A 20,245-nucleotide genomic window follows, 5' to 3' on the forward strand; every position below is an offset into this window, starting at 1 on the left:
ATTGCAATTAAATATTGTAGGAATTTATTTATTGGTTTTGAATATTTTTTCTTCTGTTTTGTTTGTACTCCAATCAATAATAATGTATTGATTTCATATTGTAAAATAAAATAATGATATTAAAAATAATAATAACAACAACGATAATATAATATAGAATAATTGATATTTCAGGAGCAACGTCAGACGCGGAACCGTCACTTGAAGTACGAGAAGAGCAGTATGAGATTCATATTGAGAGAACAACAGGCGGTCTGGGTTTGTCGATTGCAGGAGGCATTGGTTCGACGCCATTCAAAGGAGACGATGAGGGGATTTTCATTTCCAGAGTTACTGAGGGTTTGTTTTATCATACTAATCACTATATATATAAATGTATATATGTGTATTGTTAGATATTATATTTTATACATATATACTAATAAAGTCTAAAGCAAATAGAGCTATTATATTTTGAAGGTTCTTGTAATAGCAGTATATATTTTTTTTTAATTGGATCGATTACATCAATAGGTGGTCCAGCCGATTTAGCAGGGTTGAAGGTTGGCGACAAAGTTATTTCGGTAAATGGGGTTTCAGTGGTTGATGTTGATCACTACGACGCAGTTGAAGTTTTAAAAGCTTGTGGAAGAGTCCTTGTACTTGTTATACTAAGAGAGGTCACGCGAATAGTACCACCATCTGAACAGGTTAATTTATTTACTTGATAATTACTATTTATTCGTTCGCTCTATTTTACTGGTCTTAAATTTTTTTATTATTGCCAGCGTCGTTAGTGAGTTAGTAGTGCATGAGTGGGAAAAGCAATTATTGTTTTTAATTTCAGCAGTCAACGAGGAAAGACTCTGTGTGCTCGAGTCTGAGTACCAGTCGTGCTCCAAGTGCTACCTCTTATGTGTCGTCGACTGCTCTGTCTCATAATCTAGAAAACGGCGATACTTTGTCGCGTGATTACGTCAAAGTAAGATATATATATTTATTGATCTAATATTATTTATTGTTTTTATTTATAAATAAATTAAAAAAAAAAAAAATGGTTTCTCTTTCTAGACAAAGAAAATTCCCGAGCCTTTGCCTGTATTGAGTAATGAAGAGACATTAGTACCGGTGCTTGTGCACACAACATTAATACGAGATCAAAATGGTCTTGGGTTCAGTATTGCGGGCGGAAAAGGTTCATTGCCTTTCAAAGACAATACCGATGTAAGTTTATTTAATATTGCTATGAGCGTAAATAATCTGTATTGACGTATAATTAATTTTATCTCTGCGCAGGCTATATTTATATCAAGAATAACCGACGGCGGCGTTGCACAGAGAGACGGCAAATTATTAGTTGGCGATAGAGTTGTATCGGTAAGTAATAGTGAAAAAAAAAAGGGGATATGACTATGGGGATTAGTAATTAGCATTGCTCTCTTGTTACAACTAATTAAAAATAACTTTTTGATCTTACGCTACTCAATCAACTGAAGCATAATTAATTTTTCAGATCAATGGGGTCGAAATGAGCGAAGCAAAACACGAGCAAGCTGTGTCGATGCTAACAGGTCTCGAAAGGTTCGTTAGGCTGGTAGTTGAACGAGAGATACCTATTTCCCAGGCGAGCTCGTTGATGCAAGTAACTCCTTCGGAAAAATCTCCCCGATTGATCGGCGCATCCACGCCACGTCCTTACACTGGGCTCTATACTGCTAACAGTTATATGGCGAATCGACCTGGTTACGCCGGGTATCGACGTTCTATTGACGCGGACAAAACACTCTCGCCAAGTCCGACAGCAAGAACGCCACCTCCTCCACCACCGGCGCCACTCGCGCTTGCAAAACCCGAACAACAACAGCAACAACCTGTCAACGGCATTCCCAAGATGAACGGCGTGAGCGACAGTTCTAATAACGCCAAAGTGATAAGTCCTACGAGTATTGTCAATCCACCTCAGCCTGCGCCTCGGCAAACTATACCAGCTTCACAGTCGCAGCAACAACTACAGCTACAACCGCAGTCACCTCAATCTCAGTCTCAGACTCAACCTCAACCTCAATCGCAGCATCAACCATCTCGACAATCAGGCGCGACAACGCCCAGCCAACCAGAACCAGCAAGAGCGACATCACCGCAGGAAGACATACAGGTACCGAAGCCAATCACCAACGAGGAATTTCAGGCCATGATTCCCGCTCACTTCCTACGACCTCCGACCTCCTCGCCCTCGCCAGACTCCCAGCAGGGTCCAGTCGTTACAGTGACTATCAAGCAGCCTGATAACTTACCCGGAGACGTTAACTTTCCTCCGGCGCCCACTACACTTGGTAAAGTTACCGAGACCATCACTAAGAGTACACTCACCGAGACAGTTGTTACACGTGTCACCGACAATCATCTGGTCCAGCCAGTTATCATTGAGGTATGCTTGCAGCTTCACGCATGACACTTTAAACATCAATAATAACTATTGCTATTACTACTATTATTATTTTTATTATTATTATTATTATCTATTTATTGTATTTCTCTCTGTTGTACATAAATATGTATTGTAATGTGTATCGAGACACAGACATCACATTACCATAGATTTCCAACGCACACGATAAATTATTTAAAAGCTCTGTTGCTAGACTAGACGCTACAACTCACAAACTCCAATCCTCTTTATTAAATCCTCCACCGTTGGCCATCTCGTCCTCAGTATCTACTCATGGATTTAAAATACTAACTTTATTTAATTATTATTATTAATGATGTTGATTGTTATTAGGACGTTGTACTGATGAAGGAAGGATCGCTCGGCTTTAGCATCATCGGTGGCACCGATCACTCTTGCACGCCATTCGGCGCTAAAGAACCTGGTATTTTTATATCTCATGTAAGTGTCCCACTTTTTTATAAATAAATAAATAGATAAATTTATTTTAAATAAATTAATTACTATTTAAATATTTAGGTTGTACCTGGAGGAATAGCTGCTAAATCTGGCAAACTTCGCATGGGTGACAGGATATTGAAAGTCAATGGAACAGATGTGACTAAAGCCACGCATCAGGAAGCTGTCATGGAACTATTGAGGCCTGGAGAATCAATTGTTTTGACTGTGCAGCACGACCCGTTGCCAGAAAATTATCAGGTACTGATGTATTAAAATTACCAACAGCTTACGACTTTTATATTTAATACTTATAATTATATGAGCTTTCACGACTAGTTGCTTCGCAATATGCCACATACTTGCACGCGTCTTCGATTAATAATTATAAGCAGCTTTTTTTTTTATTTTTTAAATTATTTTTAAATCGTAGGATATTGTAATTAATACTTTCGAACAGTAAATTTACTTATATTTTATTGTATTAAAAAAAAAATTTGGAAAATTCATTCCTAATAAAAATGGCTGCAGTATGTTTATTTACATGTAAAATTGTCGGTTTTAACAGTAATAATTTACGACGTGTATAAGTGTACAGAAATAGGTGATATAGAATAATGGATAAGCGTGCGACACGATAAAGTGCCACATAGAAGAGCTGCAGTAGGAATTTCGGAGAGGAACCTTTTCTGCACAATTCTGAAGATTGTAAAAAAAAAAAATTAAGTCGTTTTTGAGATATCCGTGCTACAACCTTTTTTTTTGAACCACAGACCAACGAACGTTACGATAGATTTTCTTACATTAATTCGTATCGGAAAACTTGAAAAAAGTATCAAGCTTATTCATTAGTATTCCCTCTTTATATTTATGTACTTTTCATAACGTGTAAGTGTAATATAAAAATAATATATAGCGTTCTAGTGTGAGGAAATCGTGCGATCTTGACAAGTCGGTTATAAAGCTCCGCTTCGCGTTCGAGGCGCACAAAAAACTATTTTAAGTTTAAATATTTAATTGCACTGAGAAAAATTTGGAGTGAACACGGATTAAATCTGGAGTGGGTGGCTGTTTATTTTATTCTCTCGGAGTAAAATTCACTACGAAAGGAGTTTATTTTAATATTAAAACTCCGAAACCACTCAGCTGAAAAAACACATTCTATATTTACTCCGTATGCAAAGTGATTTTTTAAAACTCTGGAATTCCAAGTGACGGAGTAAATTCGGATTTAAATAAAATCCACTATCACTCCTAATTTTTTACAGTGTAATTATTCAGCGAGATAAATTAAATCATCGTTTATCTGTCACGTTAATTTAATAACTTGTTGTCCAACAAGCTGGTCGAAATAGAGTACATCCCAGTAACAGTAAGTAATCGATCTGATGAATGTATCCCTATTACATCCCTCGATTAAATTATTATCATCATCATTATTATTATTATTATTATTTTTTTTTTGTATCTAAACTTAACTTTCCTCTACTCTAGATGACTACATAATCAATAATAAAATAATAATTTGATTAATAAGCGGCTTTTTACTGCTTGGAGCTAATAATGTGATGCTTATTTACGTGCTCACTTAACTTGTATTTTTTTTTCTTCACATGTTTTTTGTATTCTTGATTATTTATTTGAAAAAAAAATTTAAGTGCAGTTTTATAAAATTGTTTATTAAATTTTAGGAACTTGTGATAGTTAAAGAACCTGGTGAAAAATTAGGCATGCACATAAAAGGAGGACTTCGTGGTCAGCGAGGAAATCCACTAGACCATACAGACGAGGGCGTATTTATTTCGAAAATAAATTCCGGCGGTGCTGCTAAGCGTGACGGAAGATTGAAGGTCTGTTAATTTACATTATGATGGTTATTATTAAATTGGTGTAAATTGGCTCAATTAATGTCGATTTAAAAAAATAAATTGAGTGATTAATAATATTAATTTTAATTATAAACATATTTAGGTGGGCATGAGATTATTAGAAGTCAATGGCACATCATTACTGGGAGCTACGCATCAAGAAGCGGTCAATATTCTTCGTTGCTCTGGCAATACGATAACTCTGGTTGTGTGCAAGGGATACGATAAAAACGAAGTCGAGCACTTGCTGACACTGTCCGGAAGAGAGTCTAAAGAGTCACGAAGATCTCAAGATATCAAAGAAACCTCACCGACTGAAGGATTAAAGTCTTTGTCTCAGAGTGTCTCGAGTCTTGACCGAGATGACGAAGAGGCCGCGACACTGAGACAAGAGCAAGAAATGAAAGAAGAGCTCGTCGCTTGGGAACAAGAGGAGCGCGAACGGGCGTTGATTGAACACAGAGAAAAATCAACTCCTGAAAAAGTACGTAGTTTTTTATTTCAGTTGTACAGTCAATCTATTGCTGATTGATGAGCATGGATTTGTTTAATTATGGCTAGTCGTATATTTAAAATTTATTTATTTAAACAAAATGATTAGTGCGAAATAGTGCAAGTAGATTATTAGACCTAGAAATTTTTTTTTGCATAGGTTATGGATGTAGTAAGGGCAGCTGAATCATTAGTTAATAAACCAAATAGTCCTGTTGATACTCCTGTGCCACCAAAGTCACCTGGTGGAACAAAAGATCTTAAAACTACGACTATTGTAATGAGTAAACACACACTGGCACCACAGAATCCCACTGTAAGTACTTGAATTATTTTTTTATAAAGCTACTTAGTATATATTTTTAGATCGATAGCTTGTGTATAAATTATTTAAATTTTTATGCATGATAGATGCATGTATAAATAACTGCTCTCATCTTCAAAGTGATCCCACTATAAATTTATAATTTTTAATGTCATGAGTGTTGCACTAGTAGCTTCTCCAATAAACGGTAGCACTTCATCAACAATATAAGTAATTAAAATTTAAATTAAATACAGTTATACATATATATTTGTATAACAAAAATACAAAATCACTTGCACAAATCAAAATGGCAGCACTTTTCATCGGTTTACTCAAATAGTTAAATGTTTGTCAAGAGAAATTCAATGTCTAGATGATGTTATTTTATTATTATTATTATTAATATTTGATTTTGAATATTCTGTTGTCACCAAACACTTGACGGTTGATAAGGACCTTCATTATTGTGTACCTGTGATTATTTAGAAGTTTGAATAGATGTTCTAAAGCCATTGAGCGACTTTTAGCATGCAAACATTGCACCAACTGGTATATATTTTATTTTTAAAATAATTTTAATAATTTGAGGGACCTATTTTAAAACTACACACCCATATGTGCCTATTTTTTTGTCACTAGGGAATTCATGTCATATGCACTCAGATATTAATTATTCTTGATTCAAGATCTGCTTACTATTAATTTATCTATTTAAGAAAACATTTATTCTTATTGCCTGAATATTTAATTTTGAATTTGAAAAAAAAAAACAATTTTTAATTTAATGACAAAAACTTATCGAGAGATAGTTTGATGCAGCAAAAAAAAAATCAATTGATTGAAAATTTTTAAGACGGCAGTAATTCAAATTACCAGAAACTAAAACAGAAAAAATTAGTAGGGTAGTACCATTTGTGGCCACTGGCCCATTTTTGGACATTCAGTACTTTATTTTGATTAATGAAAAAATATAAAAAAATTAAATGTCTGCGTATTTTAAAAATTATATTATTTAAATCTTTCAAGTGTCCAAAACTTGGCCTAAAGTGTCCAAAAACGGTACCTATACCCTGTATATTGTCTTGAAACAAGAATAATAAATTAAAAAATATATTTTACCTTTTCTGAGTGTCGCTATTTATTTTCCATTATTAATAATCGTATTTATCATTCGTTCATTGGTAAAAAAAAAATGTAATCCTCTGTATTAAAATAAAAAATAAAATCCCATGATCAATGGCGCATGGATCGTGTTACTGTCATATCAGTGTTTGTAGTGACGCATGCTCTGGTTTATTGAGAGCCAAAAAAAGAGACATGTTTCACGTGTTTACAGACGATGGACGGTGACAGTACCACCCTGGCCGCCCTCTGACAGGAGTGAGTTGTTCAATCCTATCATTTATCTCTCTATCTACGTACGCGTCTGCCCAGGAAACTGTACTGCGGTTAATTTATCTTTTTACTAAACAAAAATTGAAACAAGAAAAACAAAAAAACAAAGCAACCAAACCAAAAAAATTCATTTTAATTAACATAACTGTATTTAAAATACCTATAGGGTAAAAGCCCAAATTATTTACTCTATAAAAAAGTATATTAGATACTATAATTTATTGATTATGTTTCATATTAATATTATATAAATTTTTTAACGGCATTTCTTATTTTTACGTTTATTAATTCAACAACTTTTTTTTTACTGTTAATTAATAAAATTTTTCCTATACACAAAGCATTTTATGTGATGACTGAAATGAATCAGTTATTGACAAGTCATAAAATTTATATGGAAAATACAATTTTCTTTTTTACTAAACATTTATAAATAATGTAAAATTAAAAAAAAAATCTAGTCAAAAATTTTCATATTAAACTTTTTAAATAAAATAAAGATATGGCACAATATCTTGCCGGTCCGAATTGCCCTATCTTATGCTATGAAAAAAAAAAAAAATATATATATATATATATATATATATATATATATATATATCTTTAATAGATAGACAGTGTGAATAATTGGGTCTTTTACCTTATATATATTAAAAAGAAAAAATGTACTATCCCGTACGTATAAATGTTATTAAATTATGCAATTAAATATATAACGATATATATTGTTGCTCCATTTGTTACTGCCATTAAAAATTAAGAGTAAAATCTTGGAATCTCAATCGGCCAGTCCACAATTTATAATATTATAAATTAAATAAATTATCATATAAAAATGTTATTAATAATTTATTGATAAAAATCTATTTATTGAGACTGTAAATAATATATTTTATTTTATTTTATTTTAAATAAAGTTGGCCGATGATTGGGAATATTTCTGTGATAGACAAAAAAATTAAATGAAAAATACTATTACGTTTTAATTCAAACTTTATATGCATTACGTGGGAAATTATTATTATAAATAATGACAAATAAGTATATTTAATAATTCTTCACAGAAGAAATTGAGCTTACAGTAATTGCTTTTAAATTAGTTGGTTATAAATTTAAATATCCGCTAGAATTTATTTTTTTTCATCATACCTGCGCCAAAAATTTAAATTTCTACCCGGTTTAGAGGAAAGAAAGTCGTTCTTTTCTTTAGTAAGAATACAAATCAAAAATTGGCGCATGCGCCATTCTTCCCACAAACATAGGCTAAAATTTAAACTTTCTGATGAAGATCTGGTGAAAATCGTAAACACACCACGGATAGGACGTCCCAATCCGCGTGTTAGTCTTCGGCTCAGACAATTATAAACGCGAGTTGGAATATCCTACTTTTCTCCCTAGGCGTGTAATATACTATTTAACCTCTGTTTGTAGGAAAAATAGCGCATGCGCAAATTTTCATTATTTCCGAAATAGCACACTTGATATTGTAACATCTATAAGATGTCAATTTTCAAACCGTTTTTTGAAATACGATAAGACACTGAAACGTTGAAAAAACAATCAGAAATTTATGTCACCGAAAAAATATTTGTTTAAAAGACTTTATTCAAGTGACGACAAAAAGTTCATTACAAATAATCTTTACTCAAACTTGTAGTCACCTCAATTACAGCTGCTGTTGTTGTAGCAACTACACTTTTTTTCGTGTGGTCAAATAAGACATCTAAACGATTTTTGATTTAAAATGTCTTTTTACGATAGGAAAAATAACGCAAATTGTCTATGGCTCCTAGGACCAACATCTGTACGTTTTATTTAGATAAAAAAACTTGACTTTGAGACAAAAAAAAAATGTCTTGTTCTTTTAAAAGACATCTTAAAGTTGTTTCTGTGCTACTCGGGTTGTTTTTTCATAAAAGAAAACGACTTTCTTGGTTCTAAAGAGGGCAGGGATTTAAACCTGCGACGCAGGTACGACGGAAATAAAAGTAATGTTTTAATGTAATTGAGCTGATGATTGGCTTTTTAAACAATATTGATATTAAATATTGCTGTAGCGAGAATATTTAAATAGTTAAGCGCTCCGACGCTCGCTGTATAAAATATTTCCTACAAAATATAAATCTTGTGTCGTCCAATCTATCATTAATGAACAATTAAGAATTAAATAATTATAATAATAATGATAATGATAATCTTCAATGTTAGTACTGTACAAATGTATTTATTGTCTTTTGATATTAATTATAAATTATATATATATTTATTGTTCACAAAAAACGAAGTCATTTTTATTTTACTTTATTTTTTTTTTTTAATTTATAAATATCACCGAGGTTGTGAAAAAGTCTGTAATATATTCATTTATTGTGTTATTAAAAAATGTCCAAAATATTGAAACAATTATAATATATAAATATATACATATAAAAAAAAAGTATATCGTTCGTACGTAAGAATAAATAAAATTATAAAAATTATAAAAATAAAATCAAATGAAATATTTATAAAATTAAAAAAGTGATGTTTAGAAAACTAAATATATAAATGTTTGTGAAAAAAAAAATTTTAATTAATGATTTAATCTGTTACGTGCAAGCCCATATCATTGACAAGTTTTAAAATCTTTGTAATGTAATTATTAAAAAAAAAACAAATGACAAATTTTCTATCGATGTTATATATGATATATAACTTTAATGGACCAGATGTTTATATATTATTACAAAATATACGATATTTATCTAAATATATATGGAAAATTAAATAAAACGTTGACGTTGTGAATTAAAAAAATTATATATATACACACACATGTATATATATATATATATAAATGCTTAAAATATTAATAAATTATTTATGGAATCCTATTGCTTTAATTAATTGATCATCAAGGCAGGAATTTCTCTTGGCAATAGTCAATTTATTTTTATCATTGATTAACTATTTGTATTAAATATTAATTTTATATTAAGAATTAACTCTTTGCAGCATAAAAAAAATTAAATAAATCAAAATTTTATGGTGAAAAAAAATTATTACCGAGTAATGGAGTATTTTAAAAATGAAAAGCATTATGATGAATACTTCAAAGAGTTAAAAATATAAATAATGTATATTTAAAAAAAGCAAACGAAAAAAAATATATTACTAAGAAAAAAAAGTCACGTACCATATTTAAATTCCTTGTCCTAAATGAACTAAAAAATCTAATGTACTTTAGGCGCTACATTCAAAATTAAAAGAAGAATACGGTACATCTGTGGATGATCCTACGTCAACTGAACAATCAGTAACTACTTGTACTTCTACTACTGCCTCTATCAAGTCACAACCCCATGCAACAACGACCAATCTAGATTGCCACTTACAGTCTCAATCCCAATCCCAGTCTCAATCTCAATCTCTTACTCTTCCTGCTAAATCGAAGAGTAAATCAAATGCTAAGCGAAGTATTACCTTTGCAACTCTTCCTTCTCCTTATAAATCGACTCAATGTATAACAAGTCCTATCGTTAACTCAATGCCTGCCAAAGATAACCGTCCAGTTTCCATGCACGAAATATCTAGTTACTATCCAGCCGCTGATTTTTATAAAAAAAATATATCTAACGCTGATAACAACAATAAGTTACCGCGTTTTCGGCTCCCTCCGACGCCACTGACAAGTCCGGGGTGTAAGAAGGATTATTCTGGGTCTAAGAGTATCACCACCTCTCTTAACGATATACAGATTGCACGTTCTGTTGATGGAAAAAATATTGTGGTTGAGGTGAGGTCTTCTTGGCATGTTTAATAACTAATACTTCTTATTAACTTAATTATTTATTTATCTTTCAGGTGCTTTTATCTTTAATTTTAATCTTTATCACTCACGCATTTTATTATTACATTTATAAATAATTACTAACACTTTTTATTTTATTCATTTCATGGCTTTAATTATTTTTTGCTCTGAGTTTTATTAACGAATTTTTAAAAATTGTTTAGCCGTCGCCGAGTCCCTCACCAACGCCAGCTAAAATGTCTGTTAGCGATAGGAAAAAATTATTTGAAACTGCTGTTGAAGAACATCTCAAACCATCTCCAAAACCAGGTAATTTACTAATTTTTTAAATTTATTTACGTCGTAATTTTTTTATCGCGCCGCTACAATTAATTCTTATCTGGGATTATCTACTAAAAAAAAATTAATCTGTGTAAAATTAAGCCTTTTATTATCTTTTTTTTTTTTTAATTTAATTTATTGCATGATTTGACTTAATTTTTTTTTTAAATGAGATAAAAAAATCTAAAATTAATTTTTTTTTATGATTAATTTCGAGTTACACAATTATTTATATGATCCTGAAGTTAACAGACAATTAACAATGTTCGGATTTTTTTCTCAACAAATCAAATACAAAAAAAAAAAAACTAAAAAAATGCGCATGTAGAAAATTTTAAAAACTATAAGTGCATTTTTTTAAAATATTTTTTTTTTTTAATTTATCGCTTTGAAAAAATTTCAAAAATTATTAGACGTCGGCTAACAGCCATATTTATATAATAGAATCAGTTAATGTCATTAAATTTGGTATCGATTAAAAACTCTTGACTAGAATTTGTGCAAATCTATGATTCTAATTCTTTTTTATTGCCAAGTATCGAAATAAATCAATTTATTTATATCATTTGAATTACATTTAAATTACACGGGAAAAAATATCGTATTTATTTTTATTTTAAATTAATATTTTAATTATATATATAACTAAGAGAAAATAAGAAAAATTTAGTTTATGCCATGTTCTCTATGATAATAAAAATAAAAAAAATTTAGTTTGGTATCAGTGAATAAAATATATTAGACGACTAATAAAAAAAAGTTTGACGTTGTGTAGATTTTCTTTCAAGTTTCCATGAATATAAAATCATTGAAATCAATAACTTTGTGAATTAATGGTGAGATTCAGCTCATTAAATTTCAATGATTATAAAAATAAACAAAAGATTCTAGAGTTAATTTTAGAGTAGAAATTTCAATAAACAATTAAATTCAAATCAAATTTGATAGTGATATTCGCACAGTCAGGCTATGACTGTAAGTTGCTCATCAAAATTATTAGACTAAATAAAATAAAATTTTTTTTTTATAGAAAAAGTGTTCACTTTCCTCAGTCAAGATGAGGTAGAAAAATTGAAACAAGAAGAGGAGAGAAAAATAGCAACTCTCACACGAGATGAATTTAAATCATGGGCTCAGATCGATGATATGGAAGGTCTCGAAGAGTCTGAAGAAATAATCGAACATGATAATAGAAGACCTAAGTAAGCGAGTATTTATTTCTCAGCTATAAAAAAAATGCATCGCTAATTCTACAATTGAGCACTGTAAAAGTATTTTCTTAATTATTTTTAATTGCACCATCGAGGAAGACTGTCTCTACACGAGGTGCACTCTTTTTATATTTTAGCCAGCTGCAATTTATTATTTTACTTTGTTAGTTATTATTTTTATTACACATTACATATACATCTTCTGCTACTTTCCTGTACATATGTAACTATATGTGTTTTTTTTTTAATATTCGTATTACATTTATTTTTACATAAATAGATTTATTAGTTATTAATTAATTATTAACATCGTTAGATAATTGAATTGTAGTGAAGGGTCATAAGTATTTTATCTTGTACTTAATTTTATTAAGAAACTCTAGATAAGTTAATTAATATATTTATAAAATTGTCATTTTTATTTTTTAACAATCTACGTTTTTTAAAAAAGAATTAATGCATGCTTATATTTTGCTTTTATGCTTTTTTTATTTTAGATGTGTAGTAATTTTATTTTTAAAAATTTATTTATATTTTTAATGATGCTTTTTTATGCTTGAAAAATGTCAAAGAATAGTAATTTTATTTTTACCTACTATTTTATTACTCATAAAAAATAATTAAGGTGAAAGGATAATTATAATAATTTATAAAGAGAACAAATGTATTGTATTTTTTAAATTAATAATGTAAGCTTAAAAAATTTTTATAAATTGTAATAATAACAAAAAAATAATTATAAAAAGAAATTTTTTTTTATTCTAAGCAGTATTTTAGTGTGTTGTGAACTCGCTTCTACTTCAGCAATACTGGCTTCTGTAAATCTATTTTTTTACTTAAATAAATTTATTACAAATGATACATATATGTATAAAAATTATGAATCTTTTAGTACGTTAATTGATTACCTTACAGTAGCCGGTTAAGCTCTCGAAGCTCATTACCTTCTCTTCAAGGCTACCCGAGTATTGTAAGGACGGCGAAAGCTGAGCGGCGAATGAAAGAAAAGATGAAAGAGGAGGTAAATAATTTTTTCAATTAAAATTTTTTATTTTGGATATATTTTTACTGATGATTATTTATTTTAAACAGGGATTGATCTCAGATGATGATGAAGAAAGTCATTTAAGTCCTGCGGAACAGCGTGCGCTCCGTGCTGAAAAAAGAGCCGCTTGGAGACATGCTCGACTCAAATCATTAGAACAAGTAAAAAAATAATTATTTTAATTTATTTTTTATAAAATATTTTAAATTTATGAAATTATTATTGACAGGACGCTTTGCAAGCGCAAATGGTGATTAAAAAAATGAGTGAAATGATGGATACTTCTGCAAAAGACGGGTCTACTTTACCTCAAGATCCACAACAACCGGAAAAAATAGCTGAGGTATTTTAAAAAATTAAACTATTTTACAAATTATTTAACTTATAATTAAAAAGTTTTTAAAATTTTTTTTTCTATCAGTAATAATTGACTAATGATTGTGTTAAACATCTCACGTTAACACACTTACTAATAGCTCGTTTTAAAAAATTATTTTTTAATTCATTAATTCTAACTTTAATAAATGTGGAAATTAATTCATTAATAAATAATATGAATAATAATAAATAAATAAAAATAAAAAATGGAATGCCGAGAGGTGATAACAAATGGGTTGTCGTTTCTTTGTCTCACAATCATATAGTTTGGTACATTAAGGCCGTCTAGCGCGGATTTTCCAAAACTTGCCGTACGCAGCAAGGTGGGTCCGCCTAAAGCCGTACGCGAATCCGAAAAAATAGTGGATGAAAAGGTAACTCGGCGTACTGAAGAGTATGTGGATGAAGTCACTGGCGAACGTCGCGTCCGAACAGTCGAATACGTCGAAAAGCTCATTGAGCGCGAGGTAGTAAATCATCAACAACAACAACAACAACTACAAAATCACAACACATTTTGTTTTTGAGACGATCATGCACCATTTTATTTGTCATTTTATTGCATTATTCACTCGCTGTATATTTTATTATCATGTCGTACGCCAAAGAGTACTGGCAAACTCTAAATATTTAATATTCTATCCACGAAAAAATTTAATTTTTAATTTTAAGTGAAAACAAAAATAGAAATTTGACAATTTTTTTTTTTTTTAATAAATAAAATCAACAAACGATAGGCCAGATTCTTCGCGACGACGGATTGCTCATTGCACAACGGCTTTTATTTTGTTGCATGCTGTATTTAATAACAAATAATTATTATTATTAATTAATTAATTAACTAATTAACAATTAACGTCAATAATATATTTATTATTGACATACACTGATACTTATTGTTACAAGATACCGACACATGCACCAGGAATGCAACTTACAATGCACTGACTCAGCACCGTTTCGTAATGACTATTTATTTCTTCACTACTATCGTTGGTATGGTTTTCAAATTCTTGGCACTTGTTATTTTTTCTTTGTGTCTGTCTGTTTCTTTCTTCCACACACTAATTAATTATAAATAAATATATTATTACTATTTTACTTCCAAAGTAATTGAGATAAAAAATATTTATAACGGTCTTATAGTAATTATTTTTTGTCATTAAAAGGGACCACTAGTGAGAATGCCTGAAAAGAAGATGTTTTTCGGGAATTTTTTTAAAGAAAACTACTGCACGAAATGTTTTAATGTCTTAAGAATATATTTGTGGCTATATAATGAATACAAAATTTAGCGAGTTATTCGCAATCTCTCAATGCTCCAAAAAAAGTCCTCCCACTGCAGTGATAGCGACCTTCACAGTGCAGGAAATAAAAAAAACCAAAAAGTTTATTAAACTAGAAGGTGTTTCCCGTACCATGACCCTCGGGCTAAGAAAAAAATTGAAATTTAACGAAATCGCGGAGTTTTTAAAAAAACTTTCAAATTTCGCACGAAAATTTGATGATTTTTGGCCTGCCAAAAACACATTTTTGATTCGGTCGGAAAACTGGAGGTTCATGGTACGTAGAAACATATATAAAAGAAGTTGATATTTTAATCAAATCGATCGGATAATTTGTCTTCGGGTTATAACTGCAGTAATTTTGAAAAATGTATTTTTGAGATCCGATAAGCAGCTGTTCTTCAGATAGCTGTAACTCGAAAAAACTATTCGAGATATGCTCTTTAAATTTTAGTATGCCATTTTTGAAGCTATAGACTATCGAAATATGTAAAAAAAAAAAACTGATTTTTTCAAAATTTCACACTAGTGGTTCCCCTTAAAGTATTGATTGTTACTAACAATAGTAAAGTTAAAAAAAATGAATAGAATCAGTAATTACTTAAATTTATTATTATAGATTATAGATTTTTAATGTGTATATATTTTATAGTTTGCTGGACAGCTAATTTTAGTTTGTTTATTAAAATAATTTTATAAAAAATATTTGACTTTTAAACAGGTCGAAACGTTGAGAGAAAAAATCATATCGTTGGAGCTGAGCAACGCGGAGGAGGAAGTGGATACCGGTAAAGTCGCTGCTGACAGCGAGCCCGAGAGCGAGAGTGAAGATTTGACTGGGCAAGATTTGTCAACAAGTGTCGCGGTTGAAAGCTCAGATTCGTTTATTTGCACGAGTCCGACGACGGAAACGGCACCAAGTATCGGTGGTAAAAATGTGGGCCCCAATAATTCCTCGGCGGCAAAGAAGAAAAAACGAAAGCGGTCGAAAAAAGGACGAAATTAAAATTTATTGATTTAGTCTGGTGCGATGATTATTATTATTATTATTGATAGTATTGTATAGTATATATACAATTTTAGATAGGGTTTTAGGTCACTGAAGATCAAATTTTTATAATAAAAATGGATTATTTAAATTTATGAATAATATATATAAATGTAGTTATTGATAAAATCAAGTAAATTCAAAGTGTTGTAATTAATAAGACAATATTGTTGCAATTGACGTATGAAATTATGTATTTATAGATTTTTTAATACTTTTTCTAAGCAGCAATTTAACAACTAAATTTTTAATCAATTTTTTAAAATATTTTTTGAGGTTTTTAAGGTTACAAATTTTTTTTTCTATTTCAATTTAAACCTCTATCTTTTTTAATTACGTCCATTCTTAGATATTGTCTCCCACTTTTTAAAAATTTTCAGTGACTTTCCATTAATTAAAAAAAAATAAAAACCGTAATTGAAAAACATCAACTTGCAATTTCGCCGAGGTATAGATTTTTAAAAAAATTATTTACAATTTATAAGAATCTGGAGCTGAACGAAATTTGGAAAATAAATTTCAAAAAAATTTTCATGTTAATTTTATAATTCGAATTTTTAAATTTTGGCGGCTAAAATTTATTCAACAAATTTCGTTTAACTCCTAATTGATAACATTTGTAAGTAACTTTCTTTAAATTCTATATCTTAGGAAAATTGTCTTTTTTTCAATGAAGGTTTTAATTAGATCTTTAATTAATTAGTATAATTTTAATATGATTATGACAGTTAAGTCATTGAAAATTTTAAAAAATGGGGGGTACTGTCAGAGAATCCTTAAAAGTTTTATGGGATAGATTTTCTAACAAGCAAAGTTTATACTGATCATTAAATATCAACTGGTTAATTAATTAACTATCATACAAATACACATTCCTATATATTTTATACCAGACATCACAGAAATAAAAAAATTCCGGCATAAATAATATATATTTATAACTTTCTTAAACTGCTGATCTTGCCCCCCAGTGACCATGTTCAAATAAAACATTTCAAGGATGAATGTTTTTAAGAATTTAAGTAAATACATATATTAATAAATAAATATTTGTATGAATTTAAACTGATTGGTTTTGATGTTATTATAAAGTAGGCGAAAAAAAGTTTAATGAAAGTCATAAAAAATACAGTGTGTAAAAAAATATTATATTTATTTGATAATGTTAAGTAGATAGAGCAAGATTTTAAGGGATTTTAAATCCCAATTCATTAACGACAATTAAATATTTTTTTTTCTTTTTTTATTTGAGTATATAAATTTTAATAAATATGATGAATAGCCCGGAGATTCGTTTTTGTATTATGGGTGCAAATGACAAATTTATTATTATTATTATTTTAAATATTATTATAATTAAAATAATAAATATATTTTTATTAATTTTATATGGATTTTTGGTCCAAATGAACGGGAAAGTTTATCAGTATAAATTTAAATTAAAAATCTTGGGCGCTAAAAAATGAAGTAAATTTATTCAATTATAAACTAAGCAATTTTATTTTTTTTTAACGCTCAAGATTTTAAATTTAAATGTAAAATGAATTTTACATCTGTTACTTATAAAAATAATCAAGTAACAGCGCCTTATTATAATAGTATTATGTTTGTGACGGATGTTACAATATTTTCATATGTCGTTGCACATGTTGTTGATCGATTCATATATATGCTATAGTAAATTATGTATAAAAATAAATAATAATAATAATAATAATTACTACGAGTGCTTGCGAGTTGAAAAATCTATCCGACAGTATATTGGAGATCATTGAGCGAGGGACCAAGAATTAACATTTAAATTAATTAATCAATCGCAAACGTCTCTCATTAAATCCCGTGTAAAAAATTGTTGGAAAAAGGTTGAAAAAGTGTTGACTTATAAACTTCAAAACGTGATTCGACGATAAATTATTTTTTGAACGTTTCTTAAACTTTAAAATTCAACAGGAAAGTCAATCCTGATATTATTAAGATATACTAAAACAAAAACCCTTCAGAAATAGTTCAAGATCGGTTTTTTCTGATGCATTTTCCACTAAAGATAATGATTAAACCTAGCACTTTTAATGGAGCGAAAAAAAAGTTTACAAATAAGTCAAAAACGTGTAATATTCAGTTACGATCCTGAAGTTAGCAGACAGATAACAATTTTCGGATTTTTTTTTAACCAATCAATTACAAAAAAAAAAAAACTAAAAATATGCACATGTAGAAAATTAAGAAAGCTACTGGTGCAATTTTTTAAATAATTTTTTTTTTTATAGCTTATCGTTTTTAAAAAAAGTCAAAAATTATTAAACGTCGGCTAACTTCAATATCAATTATAAATCGATTGTTTTTTTCTTTGTATTTTTAGAAGTTTAAAAAAAGTTTGTCATTGTGTCACGTTCTGAAGTTTAGAATAGTCAATACTTTTTCAAAGATTTCTTTTACACGGATAGAAAAAAAATAGTAATTACTCATAAAATCAGACGCTTGTGGCTTTTAATTTTTTCGTAATGATTAAATTAACGCGTTTGAGTTGACAATAATCAGAAAAACAAACAGTATACGGCGTAATATTATTTATTGATAGATTGCACCGTTATCTTCATATTTTAATTATTATTGTACTGTAATCATGGATAACAAGGTTGATATTTGTGAAATATTTAAAAAAATGGGTTTTAAAAGTGCGAAAACGGGAGAATGGATTATTGGACATTTATTAAAAGTATTTAATATTTTAGATTGAAAGTATAATATATATATATTAATATATTTATTACTGTCAACTGTATGTCATTATTAAGCAATATTTATACGTTTTGTAATGCTGAATACGTGTATTTGTAAACAAAAATATCATGCATATAAATAATCACTGAAACAACAAAAGATATGGCAACTAAATAATTAACATTATAATATTTATTGTAAAAAATAATTAGTCTTGCTTTACTTTTCTTTATTTATTTTTATTTTTTAGGAGCAATTATTCCTTCCAGTTGAGTCTGTAAATTATAATTTATGTTTTAGTCTAGATTATTATATTTTATCTATGAAGAAATTTAATTTCTAAACTTTACCTTTAATTGCTGATTAGTTTTCTTTAAAAATTGTATTTCTTCATTATGTTTTTTTTCTTCAGCTTCACGTAACTCTGCGGAACGTCTTTCAGCTTGATCGAATTTTTGTCGTAATTCGGCTACTGTTTTTTCAAGTTCTGTTTTTTGTAGCTTTAATTCTTCTGCTGTTGCAATTAAATCTTCTTTACCTTCTTCTGCCTTAATCAATCATTTAAATTAGATATTTTTTTTATTATATAAGGAGCCATTCATAAAATACGTCACGCAATATTTTATTTTTTTCATGCATTAATAAAAAGAAATTAATAAAAAGAAAATAATTATAAAATTACCTGTAACGCTTTTCGCATCCCAAATGCAATACTACTTTGATAAAGTGTTTGATAAGCAGCCATCGTCATCTTTAGCTCATCACGCACACGCAATAATAATAACCCGCGTTCTGCACAATTTACTGTTACTTGTCTTATAATTTCATCTGTTGAATAAACAAATTTCCAAATTCATTAACTATAAATAGATTTACAAATTTCTTAATAAAACAGAAAATTTACCAAAACATTGAGAATAAAGTTCACGACGTACTGGACAAATTCCAGTCTCGCGAGCTTGTCTTTGCTGTAATCTCATGTCCAATTGTTCTTGTAAGTTGATAACATCCAATCTAGTTGCGGGAGTACTGGAGACAAATTGGGTCCAAATTTGTCCATCTTCTTCCCATTCTTTTGGCGGTAAAATTCCGTTAAGAATTTCAGCAGTTTCACGTCGTACATCAACAGTCACAGGTGAAACCTGGGCTTTACATGCTGGTTTTTTTTTCGTTCCTGATTTTTCTTTAGCCGGTTTTTCTGGATGCTTTACAACTAATACAGGATTGTCGTACTTGACAAGTGTATTTGTTGATGGGATTATGCGTTCTTGAGTAACCATAGCCATGTTTTTAAAATGAATTTAAGTTAAATTCTTGGTAAGATATATTTAAATATTGAGTTTAACTCTCACGTGTTTACTTAATTCGGAGTTGCTATGGCAACATCGATCAATTGTTTTCATTACTTGTGATAAATTAAATCACTGAACTTTTTTTTTTTAACAATTCAAAAAGATTCTACAATATTTTTAAAAATTATCGATTGTTAACTGCATTGACTGCTGATAATATTTATA

At 29.2% G+C, this 20,245-nt stretch overlaps 2 protein-coding genes across 9 annotated transcripts in view; one reads left to right on the forward strand and one right to left on the reverse strand.

The window, feature by feature from the left end:
• LOC103571521 (protein lap4) overlaps window positions 1–18,887 on the forward strand; it is a 46,321-nt gene extending 27,434 nt beyond the window's left edge. For 2 of the 8 annotated variants that reach the window (XM_008549708.3, XM_053737507.1), the window contains 19 exons: window positions 175–339; window positions 514–689; window positions 827–961; window positions 1,051–1,203; window positions 1,276–1,356; window positions 1,493–2,407; window positions 2,762–2,869; window positions 2,948–3,127; window positions 4,558–4,716; window positions 4,838–5,218; window positions 5,387–5,542; window positions 10,155–10,703; window positions 10,922–11,027; window positions 12,070–12,241; window positions 13,166–13,271; window positions 13,343–13,456; window positions 13,525–13,638; window positions 13,940–14,140; window positions 15,681–18,887. In XM_008549708.3, coding sequence (XP_008547930.1) covers window positions 175–339; window positions 514–689; window positions 827–961; window positions 1,051–1,203; window positions 1,276–1,356; window positions 1,493–2,407; window positions 2,762–2,869; window positions 2,948–3,127; window positions 4,558–4,716; window positions 4,838–5,218; window positions 5,387–5,542; window positions 10,155–10,703; window positions 10,922–11,027; window positions 12,070–12,241; window positions 13,166–13,271; window positions 13,343–13,456; window positions 13,525–13,638; window positions 13,940–14,140; window positions 15,681–15,965 — 4,256 coding nt within the window. In that variant the 3' untranslated portion in view covers window positions 15,966–18,887. Of the gene's footprint in view, window positions 1–174; window positions 340–513; window positions 690–826; window positions 962–1,050; window positions 1,204–1,275; window positions 1,357–1,492; window positions 2,408–2,761; window positions 2,870–2,947; window positions 3,128–4,557; window positions 4,717–4,837; window positions 5,219–5,386; window positions 5,543–10,154; window positions 10,704–10,921; window positions 11,028–12,069; window positions 12,242–13,165; window positions 13,272–13,342; window positions 13,457–13,524; window positions 13,639–13,939; window positions 14,141–14,579; window positions 14,670–15,680 lie in introns of all 8 variants that reach the window. The other 6 variants (XM_008549709.3, XM_053737508.1, XM_053737509.1 and 3 more) reach the window with 6 other exon arrangements.
• An 80-nt stretch (window positions 18,888–18,967) lies between these two features.
• LOC103571520 (33 kDa inner dynein arm light chain, axonemal) lies at window positions 18,968–20,014 on the reverse strand. The gene is made up of 4 exons (XM_008549707.1): window positions 19,633–20,014; window positions 19,411–19,556; window positions 19,079–19,276; window positions 18,968–19,003 (listed from the first exon to the last, which is right to left on the reverse strand). The coding sequence occupies exons 1-4, from the start codon at window positions 20,012–20,014 to the stop codon at window positions 18,968–18,970; spliced, it is 762 nt and encodes a 253-aa protein (XP_008547929.1).
• Window positions 20,015–20,245: the final 231 nt, after the last annotated feature.

Source organism: Microplitis demolitor, chromosome 3 (genome assembly GCF_026212275.2).
Source record: "Microplitis demolitor isolate Queensland-Clemson2020A chromosome 3, iyMicDemo2.1a, whole genome shotgun sequence".
Taxonomy (NCBI): Eukaryota; Metazoa; Arthropoda; class Insecta; order Hymenoptera; family Braconidae; genus Microplitis; species Microplitis demolitor.